Raw genomic sequence first — 25,016 nt, 5'->3', positions numbered from 1 at the left:
GTCGCAATAAAGTTTGACAACAGGACCACGAAATAAAGTAAATGTATTAGACGTCAAATCTTTCCCCGAATTCCAAGTGAGACTTTAACAGGCCCAAAGAGATCCACTCCGCTTACTTCAAAGGGTCTATTTCCATGCAATCGATCTCTTGGTAAATTACCCATTATCTGTGATAGAAGTTTCGGTTTATAGTGAAAACAATGAACGCACTGCTGTACAATGGTACTGCACTCGCGACGTGCGTTTATAAGCCAAACCACTTGACTGAGAAGGCCAACCAACGACCGTGAACCCGCGTAACAGTTGGTTGTCTGTAAGTGTCTTAAGTATAGGGTCACAGATTTGCCATTTTTAGGCATTAAAAAGGGGAATTTAGCGTTGTGAGCAATGAGGCATGTAGAAGACGACCACCTACTCGCAACAAAGAGTATGACGACGTTCCAAACTGTTCAACTGATAGAAACGGATTTAATTTGAATTCCAGCACGGATATTAGCGGATTTCCCTAGTTATACAATTTCTTTAACAAATGCTGTCTTTTGAAATAGCTTCAACTACTTTAAGAAACGCTGTTCCAAGCTCGTCCGCTGACGGACAAATTGAATTCCAAGATATCTTTTTCCTTCGGTTGATAAATCGATACATTTATAATGCGAACTACTTTCAGATACGACGATGACCTTTCTACAATATTTCAAATCGGTTTTAGTTCAAAATCGGCCGCGATGAGAACAACGCGTGCCTTTTTAGTTTATAGAGTTGCGTCTGTTTCTGATAGCTGAAAATGAGAATTTATTGGCCAACACTCGGCTTTTCCTTGGTTGGCACATGTCGCCAAACAGCTGATGACTTAACGTCTTGTATATCAGCAATTCGATTAGAGGCAAATGTAGCAAGCTGAGACGGATGAGTTTGTATCCGGTGAAGAATTACTTCAGAATCGGACCAAAGAACAACCCTATCGACTGGAAAGGTAGTGATGTTGCGAACTTCTTAACACAGCTTTGCCAACACATGCGCTGCACATAGCTCTAGTCTGGGCACCGTCTTTGTTTTTAATGGGGCAATCCTAGATTTTGCTGTTAGCAACTGCACCGACACCCCACTTGGCTCAACCACTCTAACGTAAAGGCAACACCCATATTCCCTATAGAAGCATCAGAAAACCCATGAATGTGAAACACTGCTTGTTTGCGTGTTCCAACAAATCTTGGAATAACCAATTTTTCCAAGAATGCATAGTCGTTTTTTACTAGGTTCCACTTCTTTTCAAAGTCTTGGGGCACAGGGTCATACCAGTTCAGACTCAAAAACCAAGCCTCTTGCAGAAATATTTTCTATTTGGTATTATTGGGCATAACAAACCCAAAGGATCAAAAAGTGTGGCGATAAAGGACAAGATTGATCTTTTTGTAACCACCTGATTTGTGTACTTGAAAACGTCAGTCTGTGGATTCCATGTGAATCCAAGAGTCTTGAGATCTTGACAAAGCCCGCTGGTTCCAGGATCTCAATTAGCTCGCGATGCAGAACAGTCATTTCCTGCTCTGTGTCCGCTCCGGTGAGGAGATCATCGACGTAGAAGTCCGTGCCAAGACATCTTGCACCTTGAGGATGAGATTGCAAATGGGTCTCGCTAAGAAATTTTAAGCATCTTACGTTTCATACGTAACAGTATTTAGGCGATAAGTTTTTAAGGGGCTGGCAGCATCTCTTCTCCATACAATTAATTGAAAAATTCGTTGCGCCTCGTCAACGCTATGTCTACAACAAGTGCGTATTTGCGACAACGAAACCTAAGGAGAGTGGAATATAAGCATGGCTGTATTGTTGGTCCTACCATAAGAAGGTCATTAAGCGATATTTTGAACTTGTTCCAACTCCCAGAATCTTTTAACTAGTTTTTCAAGTGGACCAGACTCCTCAACTATGCTCACCATAAAACACGCTTCAGTCCTTTGGGGTTGTTTTGATTTACACCGCCCTGACACCACCCAACCAAAAACAGTGTTTTGCAAAGTAGGTTATTATCTTGTTTAATTTTGCCATCTTTCAAAAGATCAAAAAACGCATCTGCTCCAAGCAGCAGATCTACGTTTTGTGGCTTGTGAAAAGCTGGATCAGCAAGCGGTAGATTTGAAGGAATGTTAAGAGATTTAATTGAAACTCCTTTTTCTGGGTGATAAAAGTCAACAACCATTTCATATTTATTAATGCGAGAACTAATTGTTGTTTGCACCAGATAAGCTAGATTTTCCAATTCCGAACAAATTAATTTCTTTTCGAATCCTGTTTAACTGAAGACCTCTCTCCAACTCGTCTGTTATAAAATTGACCTGGGAACCTAAATCCAAAAGTACCCTGGCTGGCTGAATCTGACAGGAGCCACCTTTAATATCTACAACTGCTGTCGCCAAAACAACTTGCTGTGCATCGAGGGCGCTTGCATGATTCAACGACGAAAGGTTAATGATCTGCAGCTTGCCCCCTAGATGGGTTGCCGCCGGATCTAAATTTTGTTGTATGTTTGCTTCGCTGTAACAATGTATTGTGGGGCTTTGAGCTTACTCTGCAGTGAACTGCCTTGCAGGCGGATACATTATGCCCTTTTCTCAAACAATTTATACAAAGTGGGACCCCTTTGACAAATTAAAAAAGAAGTTATGACAGAAGCAGCTGAGAATGATGGACATGTCGCGATAAAATGATCATTAGACCTGCAGAACAAACATTTGTCTGTTTCAGAGGCTCTAATTGTTTGTGATACTGCCAGTGAAGTTTTGCCAACATGCTTGTTTCTAGTATCTTGTTGTCCTTGGCGACCTTTTGAGCGTCCACTTGTAGCCTCTTCAGCCGACAAGTGCTAAAATCTCTTACTAAGGGCTGTAACACACTCAGACCATTCCGGAATTTTTTGATAATCTAAATTCTCTTCCCAACTAGAGTGAGTCTTTCCATCAACATTGACATGACATTGTGAATTAATAGTGCGTTTGCAATAACTTTTTCGTCGCCAACAGACAATAAGGACTCATATATTGCCGATACTGTATCAATAAGCGACCGCAATGCGCTTGCAGATGGACTTTGGGTAGCCTGTATCTCAAAAAGTCGAGATATGCCATCAAAAAATAAAAGGCACTCGTTGTCATAGACCTGCTTTAGAGCAGCAAGAGCCTTCGCATAATTCTGATCCGTCACCTGAAAGGCTTTAACAGTACCTAGCGCTTCGCTCTCTAAGCAACATAATAAATGATTAAACTTTTGAACGTTGCATAGGGATGGGTCACTATCAATTATGCTCGAAAATAATCCAATAAAGTTTTTGCCCAAACATGCGCAACTGCATTCGAGGCAGATGCCTTGTATTTGATACAGTTGTATTTAACACTGATTCGTTTAGACAACAACAATGCAAGTTCAGATCGCGGTGACAATTCCGGATCGACATCCTCAATTTGCTGTTGTAACGAAAACGCACGATCTATATACGTATCTAAAATACTCAAACGACAATCCAACTGTACAGAGTTCTTTTTATTTTGCACGGCTTTAGCAATACGATTTATATACTTTTAAACTGAATCCAATTTTCTCATAATATTTTCTGAATCAGCTTCTTCTACAATAGAAGTATTGCTGTCAGAAGCTCCACGACGTTCAGACATTTTTAAGAAATTTACCAAAAAATTGATTTAAATATTTTTCAAAGCTATAATTGTTGAAATGTTCCACTGTAACTCTGAACCAAATCACTCAAAACAATTGAACTCCATATGAGTGATCTCCAATTAAATAAGTGAAGTGTTATAAAAAAAAATACATTTTAATTATTTCACAACGTTTTAATTCTGGCAAATGTATCACAGTAACTCCGAAATAAATCACTGAAACAAATCGCACTCAGTTTGATGATGTCCAATTAAATGAGCGCAGTGTTATCCAAAATCATTTATAATTTTTTCACAAAGTTTTAATTCTGCAAAATGTTCCACTGTAACTCCGAATTAAATCACTGAAACAAGTCGAACTCAGTTTAAGTGATCTCCAATTAAATGATTATTCAATATAATTTTTAATTAATGCGCAGAGCTGTTATTACATATCCACAATGTTCCACTGTCACTCCAAACCAAATCACTTAAAAAGGGCTCCATGTAGTTCGAACATAAGAGTGACTTCCAATTAGACGAGCGCAATGCAAACAATGAGTGAAAAACTACTATGCAAATCACTCAATTTTTTTGATAAACTGGGCTTAGCTGCGGTCAAGGGGTTTAAATAACTGTGTACAATTATGTATGCAGCCACAGCAAAACGGAACTGGCACAAAGAGAAGACGATTACCAAAGATACGGTAATTTATTTCCTGTGACACTTTTTGCTGGTACTTGCGAATTAGCGGTAATATATTTTTTATTAAATTTTTACCTTAATTGTTTGATGCAAACTAATTATGTTCTAGGACATTCTCACTCTCAAACCAATTTGCCTCTAACGATATGGCTCCAACCAAAAATCCAACGGCTCCAACGAAATGGGTCCGACGAAAATATCCAAATGTCCAAAATTTCCACACTGGGGGCGCCAAAATGTTCGTGCAAATCAAGACTGCCGATACGGCAATTTAATTTCCAATAATAAGTCGGACAAACGAGAACAAAACTTGTGGACACCTTCGGTTTTAAATTGAGAGTACCCCACTCAAATTTATTTAAACTCTTCTAGAGCCATTAAATGAGTTTTCAAGTTACAATAGAGGTTCTCGCGAGTGCGAGTGAGCGAAAGATCTTTTTTATACAACAGAAAAGAATAACAAATATAAAGTTCGATCATCGACAGTGGCAGAGCGCCGGCAAAATTTTGTTTGTCTTTTTTTCGAACTTTGCTAGACGAAGCTTTTGTGATTTATTTTTGTTTCTTTTTTTCGAACATAACGCGAGGGAAAATGCAGGGAAGAAAATTTCAGTACTGAAGGCTTCGATCTGCATGTCAAATACCAAATCTCTAGCTTTTTAGTTTCCAAAAACTCGACGTTTAAACGGACAGACCGACATGGCTATATCGACTCGGCTACTTTATAGGGTCAGAAACGCATCCTGCTATCTGCAGAGACTTCGTCGACTCAATGCACTGTGGTTGCGCCCATAGGCCAAAACTCAAAAAATCGACAGTACCAAAAATTATCGATAAGTATACGAATTGTCTTAAAAATGACCAAGCTTCTTAATGGTAAGCCGGATTTTTTGGGAATCTAACGGGACTTTCTAAAAATAGAACGCAAAGCGTGAACACTTGTTCAATTTTGCAGCGCAGCGGCGTTACATTAGCATTTCGTCAAAACAAAGTTGCACTTTAAAGTGGTCAAACGTTTGCAAGAGAGGTCCGAATTAGTTTATTTAAAATTAACTTTAAAGTTTCAGGTATTTACTTTAATAAGTTATTTTTGTGAAATTAATCTGTTGTCTGTGATTTGTTATTTTTTGTGTATGTTTGATTATTAATCCTTTATTTATGTATTATGTGAACGTCATTTTCATGTTTAAATAGACTTTTAGATATGTTACCCCCCGATCCCCCCTTTAGGAGTGTTATCAGTGTATTTGTCATTGTTTGAAGGTAATAAAAACGTTAAGTGTAGCTGCTAATACTTGCTAATTTGTGTGTATTCATTAATAAACTTATGCTGTCTTACTGTTTTCAGGTTCAAATTTGCGACGCAGTCTGCTGCTCTTCCTTTGCTTTTGTGATGTTTCTTTTGTGTTCGTCATTTGTGTTTGTAGACAATTTTGGATATTATTTTTTTCGCTCATTTGTATGTTATCATTTTCTATAGACGCTTCTTGTAACTGCGACTTTTCACGCATGTACATCTTTGATCTTTGGTGCACAGAACAGGGCAAAAATGACGATAAAACTCGAAGAGTGACTACTTTGGTAGAAGAGGGTATTAAGAACAAGGGATACGCAGTTGACATGATAACACTTAAGAACTGCATTAGCGTATTAAGAGTTTAATTGTTCAATATCACTCTAATTGGCTGAACACTATTGAAACAATTATAATTGAGCCTCCTCATCGAAGGGTTTCAAGTGCTGAACGTGGACGACCTAAAATTGATTTTGCCGAGTCCTCAAAAAGGACAAAACGTCGTCGGCTAGTCCTACTAGAAACACATGATGAGTCTGCAGCTTTTGTTTTGCGCTCATCCGATTTTCCACCGATCCTAAAGTCATCCGAACCAAATATTGAAAAGGTTTTATCGCTTTCAATGGAAACTGGAATCACGAAACACCAATACTTGCTCATTCGTGAATTCATAAATAGTAAAGCCCCATGCAATATATTGCCAAGTTATGAGAAAATTCTCAAATTAAAGAATTCAAGATATCCGAAAGACATAACAGTAGCTGAAACATATGCAGAAGTCGAGCTGCAGAGTCTACTAGACAACACAGCTTTAAGTATTTTACAGCTCCAAAAAACTGTAATTGAAAATTGTCTTGATGGCACAGAGGACACATTAAAATGAATTGGAAAATGGGAATTTGATGGCAGTACTGGGCACAGTGAATTCAAGCAAAAGTTTTCAAACTGTAATGACGATGATAGAAGTCTATTTTTAACATCGTACGTCCCAGCTAATAACTGAAAGTAACTCCAAAATAATATGGAAAAATCCTAGACCATCATCTACACGCTATTGTAGGTCAATCAGACTTCAATTTAAAAAGAACACAGCCAAAAATAAAATACATACCTTAATGCCAACCGTATTTCAAATTCCCGATACAAAATTTTTATTAATAAATCATGACCTGCACCTTACTATGGTGGATGGTAAAGTGTACAACGCGTTAAGCAACACGTCGTCTATGAAATGCTTTATTTGCGGTGCGAAACCCACCGAAATGAACGATTTGGAAAAATGTCCCCCCAAAATGTTAATAAAAAGTATTTTGAATTTGGCTTATCGCCACTTCATTCTTACATACGCTTTTTTGAGTACTTTTTGCACATTTCATATAAGTTGGAAACAAAAATGTGGCAAAAAATATCAGCAGAACAAAAGCTTAATATCCAGCAAAGAAAAGAACGAGTACTCGCGGAGTTTCGCAATAAAATGGGAATAATTGTGGATAAGCCAAGAGACGGAGGCAGAGGAACTTCCAACGATGGAAATACAGCCAAGACATTTTTTGGCAACCCGAGTGTGGCATCTGATATTACAGGCATTGATGAAGAAGTAATAACTCGATGCGCAACGATATTGCAAGCCTTATCATCACTATATTCCATTAATGCTACAAAATTTGAAAGCTATGCGTTGGATACTGCTAAGAAGTTGATAAAAATATATCCATGGTACTATCTTTCACCAACAGTGCATAAAATTTTAATTCATGGTGCGAAAGTAATCGAGCACTTTAGAGCACAATCGCTGTCAGTTGGAGAGCTCTCAGAAGAAGCTGCGGAGTCGAACAACAAAGAAATAATGAAGTGCCGGCTGCAACATACTCGGAAGATGTCTCGCATACTGACAAATACAGATTTAATTAATACACTTCTGTTGCGTTCATATCCTTTTATAACAAGTCAAAGAAAACTACCAAAGAAAGACAAATCAAGATTGTTTTTCTCTACATTTGATTTATTAGAAGATATTTGTTCAATTTTGTTTTTTTTGTTGTTTTTTGTACTGAAATTAAAATCTAAATGATTTTGTTTTTGTTTTTTATGATTTAAATACATTGAAAGAACTAGAGAACCTCATTTGTTTATATTTCGAAAAGCTTGTGGAGAGGGGGAGAGGAGATACACTTTCACAAATTTATAATGAAGATAATTTAAATATACATATCTTGGATGGTAATAATGAAATTTTAGCACAGTAACTTCACTGGAAGTATCTTTGCGCACCATCGCCATATAAGCCATACTAAGGTGCTATGTGAGCTATAGGATAGAGTCTTCCGATGTAGCCAATTTTTTTACTCTATATTCTCAATATTTTTTTCATAACGATATCTCAACGGGAAATATTTATGGCCGCGGCTCCATACAAGCCTAACCAGTGTGCAATGGTTAGCCAGACGACTTGATTAAGCAAGCGTTCTCTGTATCGATTTGAATAGCTAAAAATCGTATCCGTTACCGTCGGTAATACCGTGTCCTGAAACAACAGGCGATTTTGGACATAACTGTGCCACTTCACCCCCAATATTCCCCTGAGCGCCTTTGATATGCTTTTAAGAGATACATCACAATCCGTGCCCCAGCAAGTTATTCCCCAATTTAACATCGGAAGGACAATTGCCCTTTAGGCTAAATTCTGTCCAGTTTTGACCCTTCCAACAAAGGCGACGTTCCAATGTTACACCAAGGTGAAATACCTTGCCTATCCTGGGCAGGTGGTTAGTAGTTTCAAGGTTTGGCTGGCTAAGTGAGGCAATACATTTTGACGCGAATCACGCGCTGGCAAGGGCTGACTTGATGATACAGAAGGACGCAAGGTAAACCAAGCCTCATCAGCCGGGGGCAAAGCAGGTTTAAGGACACGCTTTAAATCGGGCTTACGTTTTTCAATCGCCTCTTAATATGCTGGTCATCGGCGGGAGGAAGCACTATGAGCCACAGTTTACGCATTTAAACTGCTCTTCTATCGTAGCCGGACTTTTCTCAAGTGTCTGACATACTTTGGCAAAAGTTTTTAGAATGCCTGAGTTCTTGACACCGGAAACACCTTAATTGTCCTTTTCTCTGGAACTGCGGTTCAACTTAGGCGACCACATGTCGAATATCATAAAAGTCTTTGTGGTTTCTAGCTGGTTCCAACTCAACAAAGAACATCAGTGACACCACCCAGCAGAAGAGGCATTGCTTGGCGGTACCAGACGAAAGTTAGGTAGGACGAATTATGGCCAAGCTCAGGCATGGTAATTGGATCTTTAGCCATTGTATCAGAGTCATAATCAGACAGAATAGCAAAGCTATTGCTCTCTTCTAAGTAGGTAGAACCTCTTTCGCTTAAAGGAGACCTTAGAGAGATCGAAGCAGAGGCGGCAGCTTGAGGGCGTTTTTGATTGCCAAAAGGCTTATCAGCGAAGTCTTATTCTTACTTATTCTTATTCATAAAGTTATTTACCTGAGTCAGACGCTCTTTTTATGCAGCATTCTTACTAATCTAATTGGGAGTAATGCGTTGTTTGTCCCGTTTAGGGATGAAGATGAGCGAAAGTGACAAACTAAAAATGTTTTAAGATTGAGTTCTTGAGCCCGAGTTGGTAAAAATTCCATTTATTTTATTTTATTTTATTTTTCGGTGTCTGTCAGTTTTAAAAATTTTAAGCACTTGTTTTGTTTCTGTTAGAAAGGTCGTTACATAAAAGGTTTATTCTACGACCTTTTGAAAAACTAACTTATTTAGCGGGAAATCGACAAAAATAGCTAAACTTAGCACTCCGCTAACTTCTAAACAAGTAAAGTTATCGTCAAATGCTAATCACGCAGCCTTAACACAATTGGTCTAAATAAAAAACTAAATGATTTTGGTTTAACTTTGTACGCATATAGCCCGTGAGATTCCTCAACTTTTGATATATAATAAACATGCTGATATAATAACTGCCTGCGTAGTCAAAAAACCTGGATGAAGCGGTTCAAATAGGAACATTTAAAAAGTGAGCTTGAACATATACTATAGCTGCCATATATCTGTCATTTCTCCATTGTTCTTTTCTCTCATGTATTCTTCATATTCAACATGTTCAAAACAGAGAGACTAGTTTGCGTTGAAACGGACTTGCTGGCAGACAGACGGACAGACAGGCGGACATCGCTAGATCGACTCTCCTAGTGTTGCTGTTCAATTGCCGTAGTTTGACTCCTTGCATCTTTAAAAAATTCGATTTGAAAAGTTCTAAGAACACTGCGCGAATAATCGGAATATAAATGACAGATATATGGCAGCTATAGTATATGTTCAACCGATTAAGAGAAAATCTCCAGGGCTATGTTCCTAGCACTATAACAACATCACTAACGCAAAAAAACAGCAAACAAATATATTCAAAACTATATATAAAGCGAAGCTTCTAATAGCATTTGATTTGAAACGATGGTTTGTTAAATATTGAAAATATATTCAAAATAACAAATATCTTTAAATAATCTTCTTCTCTTCTCGAGGCTCGTGCTGCAACTGCTTGTCGATAGTTGCCTCTCTTCGTGGATGTACATCGACTGATGTCAAAATGTATAGTTCAGCCCACTGAATAAATTATTAATTTTAGAACAAATTAATAAGTATTAAAATTATAATTAAATTTCAAATTGCTGTACTGGGGCGGTAACATTTCCCCCCACGTAAACAGCTACAAGGATTTACTTTGATTTCGGTAAAATGTCTAGTACAGCTATTTTTGTTTCTGGCCGGACCATAATTCAGTGTTGAGTTTTTATTGTAGCAGATCGGACTTGACCATCTTTAGCTGTGGTTACTTCTGTAATACGTCCCTTGGGCCAAGGGTTCCTTGGAAGATTTTCGTCTACTATGATTACGATGTCTCAAATGGACCGCCTAGTGATAATGGGCATGTACTCCTTCACCCACTTTTTCCAGAATAGATCAGCTAATTTTTGTGCCAGGCATCAACATTGTCTTGGGCTCAACTCAGTTGTGGGTGTTGGTTTGTAGCCATCTGCCGATCCCAACAGTAAATGGTTGGGCGTCAATGCGTCATCGTCTTCTGCTTCTAAGGATACAAAGGTCAGTGGGCGGGAGTTAATTACGAATTCTACACTTAACAAAGCATTCCTTAGGCTTTCGTCGTTGTAGTTGGAGTTCGGAGAAATCGACTTAATAACCAGTTTATTGGAACGAATTAGGCGCTCCCAGGCTCCGCCCATGTGCGGAGCGGCTGGTGGATTGAAGCGCCATCTGACCTGGTCATATTTTATGACAAGTTTCCCAAAGTCAATGTTCTTTAGCTCCTCCTTGACGATCTTCTCTGTTGCTCTAAAATTTGTGCCATAGTCCTAAAATACTTCGTTTGGTGTCCAGCGGCGGGACATATAGTTAGCTAGGCACATTACTTAGGAGCTAGTGTCAAGGCTAAAGGCTATTTCTATGTGGACGGCTCGTAGAGTGAGGCATGTAAAAATAACGCCCTAGCGCTTCTCCTTATGTCGGCCTACGGTTACCAGTGTAGGCCCAAAACAATCCACTCAAGTGTATGTAAATGTCCTTTCGAAACTAGCGATTCTGGCTGGAGGGAGTGACGACATCTGTGGTGGTTCCGGGATTGCAGAATTATTCTTGCATCTTCGACACGATTTTCGAACCGATTTGTATACGATTCGCAACTGATAACTGCCCTAGTGGAGCATACTGTGTTTTTTCTCGTGAAAGTCTTTTACTATAAGATTTGTAATGTGATTGTGCTTTGATAGTACGATCTGGTCTCTGTTTTGATTTATAGAATCCGCCCGGCCTTGAGTACGCACTATTTTCACATTATTAATGTATACGTTCAAGCCGATTAATGCGCTTGGTTTTGTTATGTTTTGGCTTGATTGAAGGGTGTCAAGTTCTGTTTTGAAGCCATCCTGATGCGCTTTCCTGAAAATTATTTTTTTGCTGACGTTAGTTGCTCAATCGAAAGGTGTCTTGCTATTTTTTCAGCTATGCATCTAGCTTTTTGTTCCCAAAACATACCAAGGACTTTCTCTGCATCTCCGAGCTCCTTTGCCGGTTGTAGGGTAATCGTGTCACCCAGCAAATGCTTCAAAAAATTCAGGGGAGTTAAATTTCTTATATTAAAGCTTCCTGCGGCGTGCATTTCCTGAACCTCTTAGGAAACCTTGATTGCTTCTGTATCGTCGGCCAGACTGTCTATGTAGTCGTCGACACAGTGTGCTCCAGTAATAGCTTCAAAGGCTCGGGGACACTTCAGTTTATACTCCTCCGCGTTCTTATCTCGCACGTAATGAGCAATGCATGGAGCGCAGGATTTACCAAAAGTCATTGCTTTCATTACAAATACCCTTGGAGCTCTATTTTTTTTGTTAAACCATATAAATCGCTGAGCGTGCGAGTCTGCTTCCTGGATAGGAATTTGGTGGAACATTTCCGCAATGTCACCGCAAACGGCTATTTTTCCAACCACAAACGCCATTAAAACTCGGGACCCGTGATCATGAAATAGTTCAGTTACTTTCCGTGAGATGTATCTGCTGCATCCCATACAAGCCTAACCTTTTCTGTTTTATTTGGGTTGTGAGTGATAAATATCGGAAGGTACCAAACGCGCTCATGCTGTATAGTCATTTCGGCGCTAGACATCTCGAGTGCGTAACCCTTCTCGAGTAAATTGTTGATCTGTAGCTCAATCTTATCATACAAGTCAGGTTTCCGGGATATTTTTGATTTCAGACAGTCCAATCTTATACACTTCGACGCAATGGGATCGTTCCACTTTCCTTCTCGTAATTGGAGAGGAACAGCAAGCTTCCAATTATTTGTGCCAATCAGAAGCACTGGTTCAGCACTTGAATAAGACTTTTAGGGTATTCCCTTTAGGTACGGGTATTTGGCGGCTAACTCACTTACGTTGACAGTTTGTCTTGGTAGGCCCAAATTTTTGGACGCCTGCTCCTGAGATTCGAGTATTAAAGCGCACAGAGTTCCTTTCCATTCTGGTTTGATTAGTCCACTGCATACATATTTGGTCAAGACTGCCGCGTAAGTTAAAGCGCTTGAAGAATGCTTCGTTAATGAGTGTCACCAAAGATCCCTCGTCTAAGAAGGCGTAAGAGTTAATAATAACATTGCTGCAATGAACTTTTATGGGCACAATTCGATAATATTGCTCTCCGTCAGGGGACTTGGCTTGGTGAGATGCAACGACATTGTTAGTCTACCTAACCTTTATGGAGCAGAGGATAATGTCTTGATTCACATCTTCCGATCCCACACGGCCTAGTTAAGAAGCATCTTCTTCCATTACACTTTAGGCACTTAAAGCACAGCCGATTGTAACGAACAACTAGCTGCTTTTCCTCATCGGGGAGATTACGAAACCCTTCACACTGTGCGACTTGATGCTGTGTACTTTGACATTTGAAGCAAGGCGTGTTCTCAGAGCTGTAAGCGTGTGGAGGTTCATCCGATTCAATGTGTAGTGACCGTCCGGTGTTGTAGCTGGTGTGAGTGTGTACGTCATTTGGTTTTAAGTACGGCGTTGAAACCACGGTGGAGGCGGTTTCGGCGATCTTGTATAACCAATCACTAAAAGGCTTTACGTTTCCAATGGATCCGTCATTTGGGTGCATTGCCCAAGTCAATTTATATTGATTTGGGAGCTTGCCAACTAACTCCTTTACAAGCATAGGGTTGTTGATGTGAGTGTCGAGTTTGCATGCTTCCGTCGTAGCGCAGATGTTGCGAACTGCCAACTGTCCTTGTTTATGGATATTCTCCTTGCTTTGTCGATAAGGCGATCCAAAAAAACCTCGGGGACCATTGTTGGCAACAAAAGCTTGTCACTAGGTCGTAGGCCTTTCCTTTAAGACAACTTTGAAGGCGTAACACGTTCTCTATATTTGAGACAGCCACAGAGGGGCTGTTCTCAAATGCGCTTATAAAGGTGGGCCACTCGTCTGGTAATTCTGCTGAAAGTATTTGGCGTGCTGATAGCTGAGCGCTGGTTGGACCTATATTGTTAGGTGGCAACGTCATGTTCGCGCCACACTGCTGTGCAAGTTTTTCATACTTTTTCTGGATATATTTTTGATCAGCTTCCCGTTTTTCCTCTAACATCTGTAACATAAGAACATTATTGGATGTGTTAATGATTGGGGCCTTTGAATAATTCGAACTCGTTTTGTCAATCTCGACCTCAGCTACGTTGATTTGCTGCAAGTTGTTTTCCACGATCTGCATCGGATCCGGATAGTCTTTTAATTGTTTTTTAGGAGCTAATGGGCTAACTTCTTGGCCCTGTGCGGCTGCACCTTGCAGTACATTACTGGTGGTGTCTACATCTTTAATAGTGTTGTTGGGTGTAATTTGCTCGCAAGTAGGGCAGGCCCAGCCCTTATCGTCACTTTCCTCGCGCACGCAAGCATAATGATACCAAGTCTTGCAAGTTTCACATTGCACCCAAATAATGTCGTTACCGGGTCGATCTTTTTTGCAAACGTCACATAGGGCATTATCGTAATCGCGATTGAACATTTTCGTATTCTTGTAGTTGATTTCACAATTTTCTTTGACCAGTTGGGAGAAATGTATTTACTTTTGCAAGCTATGCCCCTACTCACAGCTTTAGTGGTCAGTTTGTTTAAGTTTTTTTTTATCACGAAAGCGATACACATCTAGACGGCATCATGTGTTTAAAAATTTTTTTCTGCGGAACTGTTTTGCTCTTATCTACGCAGTTAAATTTACACATACAAGGCTTGGAAACCAACGGTTGTAAATACCGTTGGGTATTTATTTTATATTTTATTTATTTCCATACGCCCGTAAGGGCATAGGTATTTTATACAGAGTTAGTTCTCTGGAGTACAATTTTTGACTAAACTAAAGAACCTATCCAACTGCAGCTTGAGACCTTTGCCTGACTGCAGCGCTGTTGCCACAGTGCCAGGTCAGCGTTTTGTCCTTGCCCGTGGCGATCACTTGCTCCGCGAGTGCTCTGTTCTGACTCCGGGTACTTGCACCCGGAACGCGCGGTCAGCGGTTTCTTCGCTGCGCGTGCAGGCCACCGGATATGGTCTGCAACTCAGCAGTTTCGTCTCGTGGGAACTGCCTGTGTTAACTTCTCCCCCCTTCAAGTGGTCGACGTCCCGGGGACCCGCTCGTTCCACATCGTTGTCGGTTCTGATTACAATTCTATTTTTTGCTAGAATAATTTCCAAAAGGTGGGTTTCTTTGTCTGTTTCGAATTTATGGATTTGATTCATTGAGTTTGTGAGTTCATTTAGACGTTTCTGAAATTTGATATTTAATTCTGTTTGTCCTTCATCTGTCCTAATTAATTGTTCTTGATTGAATTTTATTTGCTCCCAATCGTTAAAGTCGGGTGTGCCGGCAATAACTTTTAGTGCTGTCCCGAGTAAGTTAATACTCCTAGCGGCTCTATGGTGGATTTTTAAGGTAGTCACCAACTTGCGAATATTTGTAAGGTCCGTCATTATGACTGGTGTCCTGTGATCGTCTGTAAATGTCTTCGTCATTGTTTCCGTCTGGTCGGCGTAGTCTTCATAAGTCGTCACGTTCGTTGAGTGCTGTAGGTATCCGTAGGACTCCCAGATGACAATTTCGTTGTCTTCTATCGGGATGTAGTCTGCGTTCGTGTAGTCATTAAGTTTTACTGTCGCGTCCGTCTTGACAGCCGTAAGTAAAAAAACTAAAACAAATTTTCCTAACCTAGAAAAATATAAAAAAAAATAGAAAAAGGGGTTCAGTAATCTCGCGAAGATGGTTAGCGTAGATTGTCCTTGAGGACCACCCTCCCCTCAATTTGGACCGTGGTCCCCAGGTCTGCTTCAATGATTTTTTCCGAACATAGTGGCGAGAGCTTGTTTCCTATGCGTTTGTTTGCCTTTAAGAAAACTTTTTCACCAGCTTGATAGCCCTTTTGGGTCCTATCTTTGTTTACCTGGTCGAGGGATTTTTCTTGAGCCTGTTGGATTCTCTTACTAATTCTGCTTTCGAAATCCGCGGGTTTTGAGTGAACAATCTCTATGGTTTTTTTGTTGGTTACTGAGTGGATAGAATTGTTGTATTTGTTGGTTGGCAAAAGAATTAGTTCGGTCGTATCGCTTAAGTTGCCCTCTATTTTCAAGCATCTGGCTATTTCTGCCAGGGTACTATGAAACCTTTCTACTTGACCGTTTGAAGTGCTATGTAGGGGCGGGGCGTTGGCGATGGTGATATTGAAATGATTCATGAGTATCGATTTAATTGTTTCGGAGTTGAACGACCTTTCGTTATCACAATAAATTGTTTTGATTTTTGGGAAGAAATTTATTATGTGCAGTATAGGGGATTTTACGTCCACTATGGCCCTCGATGCGATAGCCTGCACCGTGGCGAATTTTGAAAATTTATCGATGCATGTTAGAAAAAGGGTTCCATCTGTTGAAAAAATGTCGATGTGGAGAATTTCCCCCACAAAAGAAGGTATCGGTGTTTTTGCTACCACTTGCTTAGATGGATGGCGTTTGTATTTTGCCATTGAACAGGTCTTGCAATTCAAAGTTGTTTCTGTTGCTAACCGAAACATTTTAGGGAAAAAATAGTCCTTCAAGATTTGCTTTACATTTTCTTGTGCTGCTCGGTGAGCCCTGTTGTGTTCTGCTATGACAATTTCCCTCTGCTAAGTTGTATCCGTTATGTCCTGAACGAAGCTTTTCGTATATTTGAATGACGTGCTAGGGAACAGTTCGACTAGTCGATGTTGAATAAATGCCAAGATCGGTAGGGAGCAATATATTGCGTTTACCACCTCAGCATTAACTAAATCTTGTAAAATGTTAAGCAGATTTTCTCGGTTAGAAATTTTTATTACGTGTCGCACCTTGCTCTTAAACAAGATGAATGTGTCAACAGAGGAGCTGTTTCCTTCCTCAATAACTATTTGGTTCCGGAAACAGTTTACTGGGTTGTCCGTCGTATCTATGGTGTATGTCAGTGATTGTTCGCTGTGAATGGTTGCTACGTCTGATTCTATTTCGTCTTCTAAGACGTTTATGTTCTGGCGAGACAGCGCGTCTGCCACAAGGTTTTCTTTGCCAGGTTTATAAACTAATTTCGCGCCGTGATCGTCGATAATCCCCTTCCAGCGTTTTAGTTTCGCGTTAGGGTTTTTGTCCGAGACGGCAAAGGTAAGTGGCTGGTGGTCGGTAAAGATCTGCAAGCCTTTCACTCCGTACAAGTAATTCCGGAGGTTTTTCAGTGCCCAAACTATAGCGAGGAGCTCTCGCTCGTTGGTTGCATAATTTTTTTCGTTGTCCCGCAGCGCTCGTGATATCATAGTGATGGGGCGGCCATCCTGTGATAGTACTGCTCCCAATCAGTCGTCAAGTCAAATGGCTTTTTGAAGTCCGGGTAGGAAAGCAGAACGTCCTCTGATGCCAAGATCTCTCTCAGCCTGTCAAACGTTTCTCTCTGTTCTTTGGTCATATCTATGTCGACTTTTCTCGACTGATATTTGCTAATTTTACCATTTTCTCCCTTTAGGATATTCGTTAAGGGTCTTGCGATAGTCGCGAAGTTTTTTATGAAGCACCTATAATAGCTTGCTAGTCCCAGGAAAGATCTGAGTTCGTATAACGTTCTAGGCGGGGGGAATTGTTTTATTGCTTTGACCTTCTCAGGTGAAGTTCGTAGCCCTGTTTGAGACACTATGAATCCCAAGAATTCGACGCTTTTTTTGAAGAACTTTGACTTTTCTTGGGACACTCTCATGCCCGCCTCTAAGAGTTTCGTTAAGGCCCAATCCACGTCCCTAACATGGTCCTCTTTTGTTTTGGAAAATATTATAACGTCATCGACATACACATAGCATATCTTTGAAATTCCTTCCCGGAGGACATCGTCGATGGCCCTCTGGAAAATGCTCGGGGCATTTTTAAGTCCAAATGGCAGTCTACAGAATTCGTATTTGCCGTTGTTGATTGAAAAGGCTGTCTTTTCCCTGTCCTTTTCTGCCAGCTCTATCTGATGAAAGCCTGACTTGAGGTCGAGTAAAAAATTTCGACTCGCCCATATTCGACAGTATTGTCAAGATAGTAGGGATAGGGTATCTATCGTCTACGGTTTTTTGGTTGAGTTTTCTAAAGTCGATAACCAATCGCTTCTTTTTAACCCCATTTTGGTCAGTTCCTTTTTTGTCCACAACCCAGGTATGGTTATTATATGGGGACTTGGATGGCCTTATTACGCCGTCCGCAAGAAGTTGTTTAACCTCTGCATTGACGAATTCGGTTACACCCATGGGGTGAGGGTATGACTTAGAGTATACCGGTTCCCCACCTGTTTTAATCGTTGCCAATGTGTTTATGTTGAAAGGCAGTGCTTCGTCCGGATCGGCGAAGGCTTTATGATTTTTTACAATCATTTTATCGAAGGTGGCTTTAATTGCCAGAGGAACGTCCTCGTCATCGATTTTTATGAAGTTAACGTTTTCCGCTTTAGCAAACAGGATCTTTTCAGTTCCATTGCTAGTGTGCCGAACATTGTTAGTAAAATCGAGCTTCGCATTTACTTGTTTAAGTAAGTCGAGTCCGATAATGCCGTTAAAATCCTTAAGGTCATTAAGAATGAAAAATGGTGTTTTTACGTTGAACACTGAAACTAGACATTTTTTATCTATTTTAGTAAAGCCATGGATCGACTTTACTGTGAAGGGTTTATCCGCTGCCACGATGCCTTTCAGCCCCGGGAGTGGAGTAATGTAATTTTTAGAGGTGCCTGTGTCGATTAATAGTTTTATTTCTTTTCCTGCTACCGTACGTGTGATGTAAGGAAGCAGGGATTTTATTCTAAAAAACTCTATCTCCGTGGTGCTTGCTTGCGCAACGAAGTCATATTCCTCATCGTCGGTTTTTTCTTCCGGCATGAAGTTTATTTTTTGTTGGGATCGTGTCGACCCCCTTTGCCACGCCGTGGGCTGCTTGAACCTGGAGGAGGTGTCGACCTCCATTGGTTCTGGTGCTGGTTGGCTTGGACCTGCGCTATTATATGGTTTTTGTTTAAAGGAACCGCTCTGATTAGCTGCTCCCTTTTGGGTCCTAACAAAGTGAGGGTTCTTTTTTATTGCCCCTTGGCTTTGGTTCTGTTCATAGTTTTTCCACCCCGTTTGTCGCTGGTTGCTCGACCTAAATATCTTTTCCTCGCTGTGGCGGGCGAAGGTGGCTGCGAAAGCGCTTCTGTCATTACTTGCCTCAGCTTCTTGAGCTAATGCCAAGGCTGATGGTAAGTCTCTTGGTTGTGCCGGAAAAACGGCTATTTTCAATGACTTTTTTAAGCCAGATATGAACGCATGTAAAGCGTCATATCTGTGCTGTTCATTTAGGACTGCCGCCGTGGTGGCGTCGTGAGTCATTATTGTTTTGTTGGTAAGAAGCGTTAGCTTCCGTTTGATCTCGTCATAATATTTAAGAAGGGGCAATTCTCCCTGTCTTGATAGACTTAACTCTTGTTTAATTACGTGTGCTGGAGTTTTGTCCGCATACGTAAAATCCAACCTTGCCAGTATGGCATGAAAGTTAAACACTGTGTTAAATGAGGCTAATACAGCCGCTGCCGTGCCGCGTACCTTATTTTTAAGTATTCCTACAGCCTGGTAATGTCGGCTGCTGCCTTTGTATGGCTCAAATACCCTATATGCTGCAGTAGCAGCCTGCCTCCAGGAAACATAGTTTTCCTGCTTTCCGTCGAACTCCGGGACAGATTTTACCATGTCCAGGGGTTCGTTACATTCTTTTCCCGGTTCTATTTCTATTTCCAGAAAAGTCTGAATTTTCGGAGTTTTATCCTTTAATGAGCATAACTCCCCCATAATTTTGGCTAATTTTTCATCGAATAACTCTTGTTGCCTTTGGAGCGCGCAGGCTATGGCAGCTTCCATGCTCGCAATTTGTTGAGCCTGCATTTCTTCTGTGTTCTGGGTTCGTGCGTTTTTAAAGTCAAGAACACTGTCTCGGATGTGTGGTACCCTGCTGGTCGATGGGTGACAATCTCTTTCAGATTGATTCTGTTCTGACTTCTGCCTTTCTACTCTTGTCTTCAAAAGTTTTTTGTATTCTTCTAGAACTTCTTCGTCCTATGAGACGTTGTCGCTATTTCTATACATGAGTCAGATAAAAAATATCGTGGGTGCCACAAAATTCAATCAAGGGTTTGTTAAAAAAATATTTTTGCACCTATTATTTTTTGCAACAAAATTTAAATATCAAAAATAACGTTTTATTAAAAAATGTTTTGTATTTTTTTTTTTTTTTTTTTTTTTTTGACGGAAATCAGGCATCAAAAATATAAATTTTTATTACTAAAAATTCTCCAAAAAATATAACTGGTTTATTTTATTATATGAAAATTTTAAATTTATTCGTTTTTAAGAGTCAATGAGGTTTATTTTTGAAATATTTGCATTAGCGAACACTTAGGACGAAAAGCCTACTCACATGTTCTTATATTTATTTCGTCTTCGAGTTCTATGTTTTGCCGACGGCTTTCGCCGCCACTGGTACTGCCGCAGTCGTTGTCGCTGCCGCTGCTGTCGTCGCTGCCGCCACTGTCGTCGCTGCCGCCACTGTCGTCGCTGCCGCCGCTGTCGCTGCTGTTGTCACTGCTGCTGCCGTTATCGCTGCCGCTGCTGTTGTCTTCTTAGGGAATAGGTTTTTGCACTTCCCGTTGCAGACGGTTTTTTCCACTTGTTAAGAGGAATTTCTTAGATTTTGGATTGCAGATTTTGAGTTTCTTCCACTTAGATTTTGAGTTGCAGATTTTAGATTTCTTCCACTTGTTTAGATTTTGGGTGATTTCTTCCACTTGTTTAGATTTTGGGTTGCAGGCTTTTGGTTTCTTCCACTTGTTAAGAGGAATTTTTTCAGTTTTCCTTCACTTTGTTAAAAGTTTTGGGAAATACTATGGTTTGATTTTCGTATTTATTTTTCTAGTGCCACTTCTTGACCGCACTTTATATTTTCACTTGCACTTATTGCACTGGATCGCATGTGTCGTTGATTTTAATTTTACTTTTTACTTTCACTTGCAATATCGTTGAGTTGGGCGACAATTATAAAACCGTTGGGTATTTATTTTATATTTTATTTATTTCCATACGCCCGTAAGGGCATAGGTATTTTATACAGAGTTAGTTCTCTGGAGTACAATTTTTGACTAAACTAAAGAACCTATCCAACTGCAGCTTGAGACCTTTGCCTGACTTCAGCGCTGTCGCCACAGTGCCAGGTCAGCGTTTTGTCCTTGCCCGTGGCGATCACTCGCTCCGCGAGTGCTCTGTTCTGACTCCGGGTACTTGCACCCGGAACGCGCGGTCAGCGGTTTCTTCGCTGCGCGTGCAGGCCACCGGATATGGTCTGCAACTCAGCAGTTTCGTCTCGTGGGAACTGCCTGTGTTAACTTGTATACGAGTACCGTTCTTATATTTACCGCAACTATATCAGTATCAAGTTAATGAATTTATTTGCATACGCGGAACGGAATTGCTTGATAGTTTAATATTTCTTCCTTTCACTATAATTCCTTTCGCACATGCGGAACTTAGTCGTTCAATATACGTACAGTAAGATTTTTAAAGAATGCTACAGCCGGCCATTAAAACGAAGCTTCTAACAGCATTTGAGTTGAAAGGATGGTTTATTAAATATTCAAAATATATTTAAAATTACACAAAGCTTTAAAAAATCTACTCGAGGCTCGTGCTGCAACTGCTTGTCGATAGTTACCTCTCTTCGTGGATGCACATCGATTGATGCCAAAATGTATCGTTCAGCCCATTGATAATTAAAAAAAAAAAAAAATAATTCAAGTTGCTGTACTGGAGTGGTAAAAGTGCTGATCAATAACATATATACTTTATTGGGTCGGAAATGTCTCTTTTACCGCGTTACAAACTTTTGAACAACTGTATGATATCCTCTGCAAGATTTTTAAAAATATTTATACCTTTTTTTATTAAAATTAAATATAATAAATCATTGGCGAAAAATTATAAAGTTGTCTTCGAATAATCAGAAGTTATTAAATAAGGAGTAAGTGATACTTTTCAAAAAGTTTTACGTTTACGATGTTTTGTTTCAGTAGTTTTTATCAAAAATTCAATTTTTGAACCTTTAAAAACTTCTAAAAGACTTCAAAACCGTTTAAATAGTCTATGTAAAAAGACAAAAAAGAAAGGGAATGAAGGAATTTTTTCAAGTAAGATAAAAAAGAAATGAAAAACATTTTTAATATACAATTTTTTATTTAGTTTTTATTGACATTTTAAGAATATTTGTAAAAAAAAATTTTTTTTAATCACTGTTCGTCAATACAAAAAAAACCGCTGACATGATTTCAGACCTTGTCGTTAATGGGATGACGTTATCGATTAAAAAAAATAATATAAAATAACAAAACGACTTCGGCTTCAAACCAACAATTTTTTCGACTTTTTCGAATATTTTAAAAAATAAATAAAGTCCAAAGCAGTGGCGATAGAGAGTAGAATAAACACGTTGTATACAAAATTTCAAATCGGTTCAGTAAAACTTGAAATATCATGTTAACCGCATCAGAAAAAGTAAAGTTTAAAGTTTTGGAAAAATTCCCAAAATAATTCGATCTTTTAAAAATTTGTTTTTTAAAAGTCTAAATTTCTAAACCAGATACCCTTAAGAGGCTTGGTAGCTATCCAATTTTTTGCCCTGCAACTGGGATGTAACGTTTGTGTATATATATTTACAGTTCATATAGTTCAGACTACTAACCGTCCTCCACAGAAAAATTTGTACTAAAGAGCCATGCGTCCTATCTGTATTAAATTCTCCTGAAAAATCAATATTTTAATCATTTGTCAATTTTGTTCATCTTTGGAACCTTAGCCAAAAAAAATGTAAAAGACGCTACCCAACCTAAAATAAAAATTTCTGTACACTACAAAAAAAATTTAAAATAAAAGTCAAAAAATAACCTTTCTAAATATGATGTACTGCCTTCTTTTATGTTAACGAATTAATTATGAAAATATATAAATAAAACAAATAAGCCTATTTCAATTCTAAATCTTTATACACTACATTTGTAAATTGTTTTAATTTTTTTAAGGTGAATATTTGGATACATCCGATTCTGGATCGTGCGAAGAAATAGACATCGAAGAATCGCAAAAAAATGGAAATCCGTCTATTGTCGATATTGATTTTGAGCTTAATCTTGAAATATTTAACACATTGGAGGCAAGAAAGCTATATTTAATCAATAAAATTAAGCCATTTTCAGTTTCTGGAGAGCATACTCACACATCAAATCAGCATATAAAAACATACATAGATTATAACAACGCACAACTGATAGCGCAGTATCTGGCCACCAAACGGCCTTTCAGTCAGTCATTCGATGGATGCTTAAAAAAAATTATTTTAGTAGTTAAGTAAGTATTTATCAACGTTTGCCTTTTCATACAGTTTAACTTATTGCTCATTTCTGGTATAACGCAGTGAACCGTCCATTGCAGTAAGAACACGTGCAATGAAATGCCTTGCAAACATTGTGGAAGTCGATCCATTGGTACTGAAACGAAAAGACATGCAAATGGGTGTTAATCAAAAATTCCTAGATACAGCTATTTCAGTACGAGAAGCTGCGGTAGATTTGGTTGGAAAATTTGTGCTTAGTAATCAAGAATTAATCGATCAATATTATGATATGCTGTCGACTCGAATATTGGTAATTTGTCCTAAAAAACTGTATTTTGTAAATCTAATTAACAACTTTTTGTTTTTAGGATACTGGGGTATCCGTGCGAAAAAGAGTCATAAAAATTTTAAGAGATATCTGTATAGAATATCCAGATTTTGCGAAAATTCCCGAAATTTGCGTTAAAATGATACGACGTGTCAATGACGAAGAAGGCATTCAAAAACTTGTTACTGAAGTTTTTATGAAAATGTGGTTTACACCATGTATAAAAAACGACAAAGTGAGTACCAGCAATGTTTTAAAAACGCAATATGCTTAACCGAAAAGACTAACTTTCCAGAATTTTTTCTGAAAAAACTTTTAAATTTATTGAAATAAAAATTAGTTTACATATTATTTTAACTGTATTTTAAGACTTAGTATTAGTAAGAATATTTATTTTTAAAGGAGCTACAGGGAGCACCGCAACAAAAGTGGCAACGCCACATATAACAGAACGGCTGATTGCTGGCAGTCGCTGGCCAATCAAATTCTACCCTACTGAAAACAATATACTGTTAGCATATGAACCAATAAACATCACATGCAGTTAAACTAAAAACATGCTTAGAAAACGTACAAGCCCCAGCAATCACGGAGGCGTTGCCCGGCGAGGCAATATAAGTAAAATTAGTGAAACAGTATTTCAAAAAAAAAGTATTTTTGGCCAAAATTTCGGACATAAATTGTTTAAATTGTTTATAAAAAAAATGTATTTTTCGGTGGGAAAAAACATTCGATCAATTCCTAAAAATATATTGAAAAAGCTCTTGTTTAAATTTGGGACTTATTGGTTAAGCCGTTTTCAAGTAATGTTTATCGTTTTTACTTGTACTTTCAAGCACTTTGAAACGCCTTTTAATATTTGCTTGTAGTTGTGTGTATTCTTAAATTCTAACTTTATATAACCCGTAAAGATATTTTAAAACACCGTTTAAAGTATTTTATAACCAGGATAAGAGACCCTATATGATAATTTAAATAATAAAAACTATAGTTAAAGTTAAACTTAATTATTTCTGAGTTAAAAACAAACAAGAAATTAAGCATATTTCGGCAATCCGATGTGTATGTGCCCTTGAAGCTATAAAACGAATTTTTTTTTACCGATTTTAATGTGTATATGCTCAAAACCCATAAAACTATGTCTGTTTTCCAAAAAAGATAACTGCCGTTCTAATAGCAGCTATATGATATCGTTTTCCGATTTTTATAAAGTTGAAAAGTTGGTTCTTAAAAAGTAAACCTCAAACTAGACGTAAGACAAACAGACGTACATGGCTATATAATATAATGATCATAGTGATTCTTGTTCGGTCAAACTACATTTTTCACTGTGTATTTTTACATTTTAGAGTACGTTATGTTAATAATTATGAATTATGAATAAATTTTTTTTTTACCAGTTAAGAAAATATATTTTTTGTAGTCCTTTGATTTTTATGAAATCTAAACCATAATTCTGAGTGTTTAACCATTACTATATGTTTATATATACTTATTTTTATTTTTTTCTGATTGTTCCTATGGGAGCTATAT

General features: G+C 38.7%; 1 protein-coding gene and 1 long non-coding RNA gene across 14 annotated transcripts in view; both read left to right on the top strand.

Moving 5' to 3' along the window:
- The window catches only part of LOC128256335 (nipped-B protein), a 215,936-nt gene that overhangs the window by 142,948 nt on the left and 47,972 nt on the right, over positions 1-25,016 (top strand). For all 12 annotated transcript variants that reach the window (XM_052986636.1, XM_052986627.1, XM_052986634.1 and 9 more), the window contains exons 12-14: positions 22,845-23,169; positions 23,237-23,465; positions 23,524-23,718. In XM_052986636.1, the coding sequence (XP_052842596.1) occupies positions 22,845-23,169; positions 23,237-23,465; positions 23,524-23,718 (749 nt within the window). The remainder of the gene's footprint in view (positions 1-22,844; positions 23,170-23,236; positions 23,466-23,523; positions 23,719-25,016) is intronic.
- Positions 5,268-5,987, top strand: LOC128256342 (uncharacterized). 2 transcript variants are annotated; one of them, XR_008267746.1, is made up of 4 exons: positions 5,268-5,423; positions 5,551-5,619; positions 5,705-5,815; positions 5,894-5,981. It is a non-coding gene; the product is annotated as an uncharacterized LOC128256342 (long non-coding RNA). The 2 variants fall into 2 exon arrangements; XR_008267745.1 differs by having other exon boundaries at positions 5,705-5,987.

This window comes from Drosophila gunungcola (genome assembly GCF_025200985.1).
Source record: "Drosophila gunungcola strain Sukarami chromosome 2R unlocalized genomic scaffold, Dgunungcola_SK_2 000015F, whole genome shotgun sequence".
Classification (NCBI taxonomy): Eukaryota; Metazoa; Arthropoda; class Insecta; order Diptera; family Drosophilidae; genus Drosophila; species Drosophila gunungcola.
Note: the sequence above shows the minus strand (reverse complement) of the source record. Positions and strands in the feature narration are given on the sequence as shown.